This window comes from Panthera tigris, chromosome X, assembly GCF_018350195.1.
Source record: "Panthera tigris isolate Pti1 chromosome X, P.tigris_Pti1_mat1.1, whole genome shotgun sequence".
NCBI lineage: Eukaryota > Metazoa > Chordata > Mammalia > Carnivora > Felidae > Panthera > Panthera tigris.
The window spans coordinates 124,625,141-124,636,810 of NC_056677.1; the positions used below are offsets into that span (position 1 = coordinate 124,625,141).

Consider the following 11,670-nt stretch of genomic DNA (forward strand, 5'->3'; position numbering starts at 1 on the left):
AAATCTAAACAGACAGGTAATAATAAGTAAAGAGATTGAATCAGTAATCAAAAACCTTCCAACAAAGAAAAGCCCAGGACCAACTGGCTGGCTTGACTAGGGAATTTTACCAAATTACCTAAAGAATTAACACCAATCATTCTCAAACTATTCCAGAAAATAGAAAAGTAGAGAGCACTTTCTAACTCATTCTATGAGTTCAGCATTACCCTGATACCAATGCTAAACAAGAAAAGAAAACCACAGGCCACTATCTTTTATGAACATAAATGCAAAATTCTTCAGCAAAATACTAGCAAACTGAATCCAGCAGCACATTTAAAAAAAGTATATTTCATAACCAAGTGGAATTCATCCTAGAAATTCAAGGGTGGTGATTGTTTAATAAGTGTAGATTTACCATATGACCTAGCACTTCCACTTCTCAATATATACCAAAAAGAATTGAAAACAATGATTTCACAAGTTGTGTACAAGGTGAAGACTTATACATGAATGTGTAAAACCACTTTTCACACTAACCAAATTGTGCATACCATTCAAATGTCCATTGACTGATGAATGAATGAATAGAGTATATCTATACAATGGAATATTATGCAGCCTTGAAAAGGAATGAAATACTGTTCTATGCTACAACATGAAAAAATCTTGAAAACATTATATTAAACAAAGGAAGCTAGTCATGAAAGGTCACATATTGTATGAGTCTGTTTAGAGAAAATGTCCAAAATAGACAAATCCATAGACTGAGAAAGCAGTTTAGTGATTGACAGAGCTGGGAGGGAAGAAGGGATAATGGGAAATGACTATTAATGGGTATATGGTCTTCTTCGTGAGTGATGAAAATGTTTTGTAACTAGGTAGATGGATGATTGCAAAACACTGTGAATATACTAAAATCCATTGAATTGTACACTTTAAGACTTGTGCAGTGTGTCAGTTATATCTTAACAAAGCTGCTATTAAAAAAGAAAGAAAAGGTGTGCCTGGGATGCTCAGTCGGTTAAGCTTGGACTTTGGCTCAGCTCATGATCTCACAGTTCGTGAGTTAGAGCCCTGCATTGGGCTCTGTGCTGACAGCTCAGAGCCTGGAGCCTGTTCGGATTCTGTGTATCCCTCTCTCTTTCTGCATCTCCTCTTCTCTCTCTCTCTCTCTCAAAAATAAATAAACATTAATTTAAAAAAAAAAAAAAGAAAGAGGGGCGCCTGGGTGGCTCAGTCGGTTGAGCGGCCGACTCCGGCTCAGGTCATGATCTCGCGGTCCATGAGTTCGAGCCCCGCGTCGGGCTCTGTGCTGACAGCTCAGAGCCTGGAGCCTGTTTTGGATTCTGTGTCTCCCTCTCTCTGACCCTCCCCTGTTCATGCTCTGTCTCTCCCTGTCTCAAAAATAAATAAAACGTTAAAAAAAAAAAGGAAGAAAGAAAGAAAAGAATGAATGAAGGAATACCATATCACCTTGAATCTATCCATTCAGTGTCCTGGTGAATCTTTCTCTACTAAGGGGCCATTATGACTTCTAGTTCATTGCTGGTATTGCTGGATGGGGCTATCTCTTTCAGCATGCATTGTAAAATCCTTTGGGTAGGCAGAAACTGGAATTCAACTCCAAGTAAAAAACATGGGATCAAGCTTACTCAAGCCAAAACCACTATGTTGGGCTGAATTTCCCCTTTTCTCTCCAGGGGCATGTTTGGTCTCTTTAAATGCACTATACCTCGGTAGGCGGAAGGCAAAGGAGGCGGCATGCCCATCCTGTTCTCACCATAAGGCCGCAGCAGGTGTCAGTGTCCAGGAAGGTATTCATTCAGCGAGACTACAGCAGTGGCACACACTGCCAGTTCCAGACCAAGTTGCCTGTGGAGCTGGAGAACCTGATTGATAGGCAGCAGTTTGAAGAAACAGTTGGAACTCTAAATAACCTTCATGCAGAAGCAGAGAAGCTTGGGAGTCAATCATATCTTGAAGGCTGTTTGGCTTGCTTAACAGCCTACACCATCTTCTTATGCATGGAAACTCATTATGAGAAGGTTGTGAAGAAAGTGTCCAAATACATTCAAGAGCAGAATGAGAAGATATATGCTCCCCAAGGCCTCCTCCTGACAGATCACATTGAGAGAGGACTTCGAGTTATTGAAATCACCATTTATGAAGACAGAGGCATGAGCAGTGGGAGATAAACCATCGAATTAAAGATCTCTCCTCCAGCTGGGACCCTCATCTATTCACTGGCCGATCGCAGAGTGTCCCCTACCTCCTCCCCAGAGCATCATTCCTTTGTATCTGCTGCCAGAGCCACGGTGCCATTTACTCCAAGGACTAACTTTCTAAAATTCCACACCTGGAGTGACCTCTGGTCACTCAGCATCCACTTTGTGTCTCCAAATTGTGTAGGACTCTGTAATCTCTTGATTAGTTTCTGAGAAAACACAATGAAGCATTTCACTTTTTTTATTCAAAGCCGTTAATAAAATAAGCCATTAGTCAGCTCAAAACAAAATTCATTTCTTACCTGCCACCAGGACAGTGGTTCTCTCATTCCTGGGGCCAGCTTCCCAGGTGGCTTGAGACTTCAGTGAGTCCCATCTTAGCCAGTGTTCAGTGTTATTTCCCCCAAATTCAGAAAATGCTTTTCTCCGGGATTTTGGTGAAAGGTAGGCCATGTCTGTGGTTTTGCTAACACATCTCCCAGATCTACCAATTTTTCCATGGCCAAAATCTTAAAGATTTATTTCTGCTGTTCAGTTTCTCCAACTGAAGCTCATTGGAAAAATAATGTATAATGTTACTTGTTTTATTATAACAGTTATTCCTAATTAAAACAGTATTTAATGCAATTTCAAGTTATTTTTCTTTGGAGAATTTTTTTATTGCATTACCTTGAATGTTGGGAAGATGTAGTATGTGTTGTGTGTTCCTTACAAAAATAATTAAGCACAATAAAGTGGATGCTAAACCATCAAACACATAAATGTCCCTGCTGTGTCCCTGAATGTGTAATAAGCAAGTATAATAAATATTTTAATTATAGTTTTGCTAGAAATATAACTTATGAGAAAAAAATTTGATAGGAATAATACTGTATATTGCTAATTTTTAACTGTCCCTACTGGCAAACCTTATGATTCATAGACTTTCCTCGTATACAGTATTCAGTGCACAGAAATCTTAGGATTGGTTCAAATACAGTAAGTTCAGTGATTTCCAACTAAAACTCTCAAGTCAGAGTCTGTGTTTATAGTTCTTCTGGCTGTATGTTCTTAGTGTCAGGGTTTCTTTTTTTTTTTTCAATATATGAAATTTATTGTCCAATTGGTTTCCATACAACACCCAGTGCTCATCCCAAAAGGTGCCCTCCTCAATACCCATCACCCACCCTCCCCTCCCTCCCACCCCCCATCAACCCTCAGTTTCTTCTCAGTTTTTAACAGTCTCTTATGCTTTGGCTCTCTCCCACTCTAACTTCTTTTTTTTTTCCTTCCCCTCCTCCATGGGTTTCTGTTACGTTTCTCAGGATCCACATAAGAGTGAAAACATATGGAATCTGTCTTTCTCTTTATGGCTTATTTCATTTAGCATCACACTCTCCAGTTCCATCCACGTTGCCACAAAGGGCCATATTTCGTTCTTTCTCATTGCCATGTAGTACTCCATTGTGTATATAAACCACAATTTCTTTATCCATTCATCAGTTGATGGACATTTAGGCTCTTTCCATAATTTGGCTATTGCTGAGAGTGCTGCTATAAACATTGGGGTCCAAGTGCCCCTATGCATCAGTACTCCTGTATCCCTTGGGTAAATTCCTAGCAGTGTTATTGCTGGGTCATAGGGTAGGTCTATTTTTAATTTTCTGAGGAACCTCCACACTGCTTTCCAGAGCAGCTGCACCAATTTGCATTCCCACCAACAGTGCAAGAGGGTTCCTGTTTCTCCACATCCTCTCCAGCATCTATAGTCTCTTGATTTGTTTATTTTGGCCACTCTGACCGTAGCAATCTCTTACTCGACACATCCCCAAAGGCAAGGGAATTAAAAGCAAAAATGAATTACTGGGACCTTATGAAGATAAAAACCTTCTGCACAGCAAAGGAAACAAGCAACAAAACTAAAAGGCAACCAAAGGAATGGGAAAAGATATTTGCAAATGACATATCGGACAAAGGGCTAGTATCCAAACTCTATAAAGAGCTCACCAAACTCCACACCCGAAAAACAAATAACCCAGTGAAGAAATGGGCAGAAAACATGAATAGACACTTCTCTAAAGAAGACATCCGGATGGCCAACAGGCACATGAAAAGATGCTCAACGTCTCTCCTCATCAGGGAAATACAAATCAAAACCACACTCAGATATCACCTCACGCCAGTCAGTGTCAGGGTTTCTTACACCCTTCATTCATCTTTGGGGTTTTGAGAGCACTGTATTTGCAAGGAAGTTAAGAAATACATTAGAAAAGAATGAAACAGTTAAAAGTTTTACTTTCAGAGATACTTTAGGTGCTAATACTGGATTTCAACTTTCAGATTTAGTCTCTTTTATGGGTATGTTAGTTATTAAGTAAATCCCATCAGCCTGTGTAATATTTTAATTGTATAAAATTCCTTTGTTACTTTATAGCTTGTAATAGTGTATCTGTCTGTCTTTTAAACCTGTTGCAATAACTTTGCTGAAATAATAATACATTAGTAAAACTTTTCTTAACCAAAAAAAATGCACTATACCTCATTATAACAAACCGAGAACACAAAGAAATTCTGTATTTTGTCCCTGTGCATCATTGTGAAACAGAACCATGTCCACATTGATATCTGAGATGAAGCTGCTGACAGCAATATACAAATGCCAAAGCTGCTGCTGAAAGTGCTTCTAGAAAGTAAAGGGGAGGCATCAATTAGTCCAACATGAACTGCGAGCTTTGAACAAAATTATATTTGAAACATCTAAACTATACAATGACAATAAAACACCAAGTGAAATCATTAGAAATTCCAGTGTAAGATGATGATTCTCATGTGACTCGGGTTTTTGACAACCCTACTGGATACGTGAGCAACCATGTTCCAGGTCTCCAAAGGAAAGCCTATCATGAGTGGTCAGTTGCTTCATCAATTGCCACATCTAAATTAAGAAGGTAAGTTAGTAGTTTAAAAATGAAGTGTGATACCTTAAGCTTAGCAGTTTATTACTTGAGGTTCTAAATTCTTCCTGGAGTCTGGTCTATGTAAGAAAATGCCTTTTATTATCTCCCAAACTCCAAGAGCTTCAAGCTGGGACAGACACATTTGGGACACATCACAGGAGTTGGCTTCTCCTAACCCACATTCTGCAACCCTTCTATACATCTGCTTCTTCCCCTTATCAAAGTCACATAGATCATCTCAAGAACTATGGATAAAATCAGCCTGCTCCCAAAGTCCTACATTTTTTCCTTCCTTTCATCACACTTGTTCTACTGTTTGGCCAGCAAACGGCTGGCTAACTCCAGATCTTACATTGCTTGTGAATTGAACATGTGCTCAGCAATTGTTTTAGATATTTTCCACCTATTAATTAATTTTACCCTATGAAGAAGTTCTATTATCACACTTTAGAGATGAGGAAACTGAGGCACAGAGAAGTTAAGGAACTTGATTAAGGTCACAGAGCTAGGGAGTGTCAGAGCTAGGATTAAAACCCAGGCAGTCTGGCTTCAGAGCCCAAGGTCTGACCTCCATCATATCTTTTCCACTCCTGGCTGAAAAACAGTACCTGGTTTTCAGGGCTGTTGTGAGGACTAAATTATTATCATTAGTCCTCTGGAGTAGGGTGGCCATTTTCTGTCAAGTGGGCTGGGATTGGGAGTACATTTAGCAAATTAAGTTCCAGACATAGTTTAGAACAAGCATTTCCATTTATTTTAATAAACCTAAGTGAACATAAAGTGAAGTTCCGCATAAACATAGCTCCATAATAATGCATTTCATTGGAAAGAAGCTCTCTTAACATATTTACATTTAATGGAACACAAGAAGGGTCACTCTGACTTCATTTCCAAAGCTGACTCCTAAGTAGCATCTACAAATTCACAGAAAAGCTTTCACAGACCTAATAACTTGTGGAATAGGGTTATGCACTTGAATATGTGCACACCCTGTTCTGAAAGCTTTTTGTCCCACTCTAGTAGTGTTGATTTTAGCAAGCATATCCTTGGTGGCTGTTCATCCACTAAGGCATGTTGGCCCTTCATGCTCCACCTCAACTTAATAGGCTCCATGTGGGAGAAACAAGTCTAGAGGAATCAATTCACTATAATGGGCAATGTTCCCATAAACAACATCAGGAACATGAGAGCTGCCAGAAGAACTGAAGTGCATTCCTGTCATCTTCTTTTATGGAAATTCATGCCACCCAAATAAATGCTATACTCACTCCTCATTTATATGTTCTGTAAATTCAGTGCATTAAATGAATGCAATATGTCTACATTCTGAAGAGCAAACTAGAGAATGGCTCAATTCTTTAAAATCCCATAATCCTCAAGAACAAACCAAAGGCTTAAACCAGTCAAGCTCAGAAGCTAAGAAATAAATAAATAGTTTAAGCAAACTTTCCCTTGGGTTTGGCACTTCTAAAAGAGAGAAAGGGTTGTTGGGGGAGTAAATGTGGCTCTTTGTTGATTAATTAAGGATACTTAGGCAACACTCAGTGGAATCCATAACTTATAGCCTGAGTTGTTGCTGTCATTTTTTTTCACTTAGACTTCTAGTTGTCGATTAGTACCTAAAATGACTTATGTAATCTGTGCCTTTAGGATGTCAGGTGTTAAAATTACTTTTCAGTACACTGACACAAATTACCATTGGATTTATTTGTTAAATGAGGTAAGAATTCAGGGGAGAAATCATGGTGGGCCAAAAGAATCTGTTTTAAAATGAGAAGAGATATGGAGGGAATATAGGTAATGATGAGAGAAATGAAGCTTATAGACTTTTAAATGGAAATAAGCCATGCACACATAGAGCTCTAATGAAAGGCATTATATGATCAGGGCATGCAGTCAGATCTCTCAAAGATGGTTTTTGGGGAAAGGATATGTAATCTTAGATTTAAAAGATAGATTGGATTTGAGCATATGAAGGTATAAAATGGAATATCCACCAAAAGGAGGTTGTTCAGGGAAAGACCAATAGCCCCTTTAGATGAAAGCTTGGTATGCATGACAGGAAGGAGCAGGAGGAGGGAGCTTGAAGGATAGGTTGAAATCAAATGGTAAATGGTTTGTATGCAGAATGGATTAAAGAGAAAGCTAACACCAAAGGGAAAAACCAATTAGAAGACTACTGCAAAAGTCCAAGTCAAGCATAAAGGTCAGAAATGCGGGCAGGGGCGGGGGGGAGTGAGAGCAGTAGCATGAGGAGGACACAGTGGAGAGAAGCATCATGGAGAGCCTCAGAGGTCAAATTGAAAAAGATATGGTGAGCCAGACAGAAAAGCCAAGATAATAAAGAAATAATCTCCCTATACCAGCTCTTAAAATCTCACAAAACAGGAGTCAATTAGAAGGAGACAAGATGACGGAAAAGCATGTAAGTTTTTTCTGTGAGTCTTGCACCCATGAAATACAGCCAGACCAACACAAGCCATCCTGCACACCTAGAAAACTGATCTGAGGATTAACACAACAATCTGCACAACCTGAACCACAGAATTCAGCAGGTATGCGGCATGGAGAGGTGAATTGGGGGAAAGAGAAGCCGTGGAGGGCAGGGAGCTACTTTTGGATGCAGAGAGAGGATAGAGACAGGGGCAGAGAGAATACAGGAAAAGCACTCCCCCAAAAGCAGCTGGAGAGAAGATGGAAAAGTGGAAACAGCTGCAGGGGCTGAACTAAAAAGGGATAAAGGAGAGGGTTTAAATTCCATTAAGAATATAAACAGGGGGAGCACAGCGTCTGCAACTCCACAGCTTAATACCTGGTGGTGCTCTGGTGAGAAGGGTAAATCCCCAGGAGCAGAGTGGAGTCCGGGGTCTTCAGGCCACACAGGGAGAGGTGGGTCCCCTGCTGGGAGGACACCTGGTAGAGGCTGTGTGGGTCCCCCAAAGTCAAGGCCCCAGTGGACCCAGGAGAACAACCACATTCACTGTGCTGGAACAAGGTCGTTAAGGGTGAAGCCTGGTGCCAGATGTGTGTTGTGATTTTCCAGAGTCCCGGAAGCACTGCTGCTACCCTGTCTCGTGAACTTTCTCAGGAGTGGGATGGCACCTGGCCGCAGTCTCTGGGCATTGGCAGCAGCACAGTCACGCAAATGTTCCTGGGTGCAGCCAGTACTGGGCCATTGCTCGGTGAGACCCTCCTACAGAGGGGCAGAACAGGTCAAAGCCGCAGTCCCTCAGAAGTAAGGGGTCAGGAAAAACAGCCAAATCTGAGACAAAACTCAGGAGGGAGGTGGGGGCTTAGTCACGGACTGTGTAGAAGTGAGGAGTGGACGGAAGCCAAAGACAAAGGATGGGTGCACAATTGCTGACCAGGGAGAACAGAGTTCCCATACTAGAGACTGGGTATCTGGGTGACGCCATTTTCACCACTCCCGCGCATGTGTACACGCACCTACAAGCGCCAACAATCGACCCCAGTAAGCTAAGCAGTGCCATCTAGAGGAGAATGGAGCTACCACACTAAGCCCTGCCCAACTGGGCCAACCTCGCTCTTCAGGAACACAAGTCACTTCGCCTGCTTAGTGTATGGACTATAAAGCACTTCATAGTTTGACTTCTAGGGGAAAACGAAGTAATTTCAGTCATATTTCAGTCTGTTCACTGGTCCATCTATTCAATTTTTCTTTCTTTTTTTCTTTTTTCTTTTTTCTCTTTTTCATTTTTTTCTTTTTCTTGAACACAGAAAGAGGAAAAAAATCACTTTTATTTTCAATTTTTATTAAAAATATTTTTCTTTAATTTTTTTCTACTATACATTTTACTTTCATGTAATTTTTTTCAAATTCTATTTTCTTTCCATAATTTCATTTTAGTCTACTTCAGTGTATTCATTTTTCAAATTTTCAAACTATTTCCTTTTTTTTTCTTTCCTCCTTTTTCTCTAATCTATCAAGACCCTTTCAACACCCAGACCAAAACACACCTAGGATCTAGCATCATTTATTCGACTTTTGTGTGTGTGTGTTTGTTTTTAATTTTTTTATTTTTAATTTTTTAATTTTAATTTCTTTTTACCTCATTAATTCCTTCTCTCCCTTCAAAATGACAAAAGTAAGGAATTCACCCCAAAAGGAAGAGCACGAAGAAACGACAGTGAGGGACTTAACCAACACAGATACAAGCAAGATGTCTGGACCAGAATTTAGAACCATGATAATAAGAATACTAGCTGGAGTCAAAAATAGATTAGAATCCCTTTCTATGGAAATAAAAGAAGTAAAAGCTATTCAGGATGAAATAAAAAATGCTATAACTGAGCTGCAATCTCAAAAGATTGCCACGGCAGCATGATTGGATGAGGCAGAACAGAGAATCAGGAATATAGAGGACAAACTTATGGAGAATAATGAAGCAGAAAAAAAAGGGAGATTAAGGCAAAAGAGCATGATTTAAGAATTAGAGACATCAGTGACTCATTAAAAAAAAAAATCAGAATCATAGGGGTCCGAGAAGAGGAAGAGAGAGAATTAGGGTTAGAAGGGTTATGTGAGCAAATCATAGCAGAAAACTTTCCTAACCTGGGGAAAGACACAGACATCAAAATCCAGGAAGCACAGAGGACCCCGATTAGATTCAACAAAAACTGACCATCAGCAGGGCATACCATAGTCAAATTCACAAAATACTCAGGCAAGGAGGGAATCGTGAAAGCAGCAAGGGAAAAAAAGTCCCTAACCTACAAGGGAAGACACATCAGGTTTGCAGCAAACCTATCCACAGAAACTTGGAAGGCCAGAAAGGCATGCCAAGATATTTTCAATGTGCTGAAACAGGAAAAATATGCAGCCAAGAATTTATCCATCAAGGCTGTCATTCAAAATAGAAGGAGAGATTAAAAGTTTCTCAGACAAACAAAAATTAAAGGAGTTTGTGACCACTAAACCAGCCCTGCAAGAAATTTTAAGGGGGACTCTCTGAGGGGAGAAAAGATGAAAAAAAAAGACCAAAGCAACAAAGACTAGAAAGGGCCAGAGAACATCACCAGAAACTCCAACTCTACAAGTAACATAATGGCAATAAACTCATATCTTTCAGTACTCACTCGAAACATCAATGGACTAAATGCTCCATTCAAAAGACATAGAGTACCAGAATGGATAAGGAAACAAGATCCATCTATATGCTGTTTGCAAGAGACCCACTTTAGACCTAAAGACACCTTCATATTGAAAGTAAGGGGATGGAGAACCATCTATCATGCTAATGGTCGACAAAAGAAAGGCAGAGTAGCCATACTTATATCAGACAATTAAGAATTCAAAATAAAGACTGTAACAAGAGATGAAGAAAGGCATGTATCATAATTAAGGGGTCTATCCACCAAGAAGTCCTAACAACTATAAACATTTATACTCCAAATGTGGAAAAACCCAAATGTATAAATCAATTAATCACAAACATAAAGAAACTCATTGATAATAATTCCATAATAGTAAGGGACTTCAACACCCCACTCACAGCAATGGACAGGTCACCTAAACAGAAAATCAACAAGGAAACAATGGCTTTGAATGACACACTGGACCAGATGGACGTAACAGATATATTCTGAACATTTCATCCTAAAGCAATGGAATATACATCCTTCTCCAGTACACATAGAACATTCTCCGGAATAGATCACATACTGGGACACAAATCAGCCCTCAACAAGTACAAAAAGATTGAGATCATACCGTGCATATTTTCAGACCACAATGCTATGAAACTCGAAATCAACCACAAGAAAAAATTTATAAAGATAGCAAATACTGGGAGATTAAAGAACATACTACTAAAGAATGAATGGGCTAACCAAGAAGTTAAAGAAAAATTTAAAATACATGGAAGCCAATGAAAATGATAACACCACAAACCAAAACCACTGGGACACAGTAAAGGCGGTCATAAGAGGGAGGTATATAGCAATCCAGGCCTTCCTTAAGATGGAAGAAAGATCTCAGATACACAACCTAAACTTTCACCTTAAACACCTGGAAAAAAGAACAGCAAATAAAACCCAAAACCAGCAGAAGATAGGAAAAAATAAAGATTAGAGCAGAAACCAATGCTGTTGAAACCAAAAAACAAAACAAAACAAAATAAAACAAAACAGTAGAACAGATCAATGAAACCGAAAGCTGGTTCTTTGAAAGAATTAACAAAATTGATAAACCACTAGCCAGTTTGATCAAAAAGAAAAAGGAAAGAACCCAAATAAATAAAATCAAGAATGAAAGAGGAGAGATCACAACCAACACAGCAGAAATAAAAACAAGAGTAAGAGAATATTATGAACAATTATATGCCAATAAGATGCGCAATCTGGAAGAAATGGAAAAATTCCTAGAAGCTGAAACTGGAAGAAATAGAAAATACACTACCAAAACTGAAACAGGAATAAATAGAAAATTTGAGAAGACCCATAACCAGTAAAGAAATTAAATTAGTAATCCATAATCTGCCACAAAAAAAAAAAAAAAAAAAAGA

At 39.2% G+C, this 11,670-nt stretch overlaps 1 protein-coding gene across 1 annotated transcript; it reads left to right on the plus strand.

Moving 5' to 3' along the window:
- Positions 1-1,706: 1,706 nt before the first annotated feature.
- On the plus strand, positions 1,707-2,471 carry LOC102953763 (golgin subfamily A member 7-like). Its single transcript, XM_042973982.1, has one exon. It carries the CDS (start codon positions 1,707-1,709, stop codon positions 2,178-2,180), a length of 474 nt encoding a protein of 157 aa, XP_042829916.1. The 3' UTR covers positions 2,181-2,471.
- Positions 2,472-11,670: the final 9,199 nt, after the last annotated feature.

Excerpts from the sequence above, each read along its gene's own strand:
- LOC102953763 (XM_042973982.1), top strand. The coding sequence starts at position 1,707 with ATGCACTATACCTCGGTAGGCGGAAGGCAAAGGAGGCGGCATGCCCAT.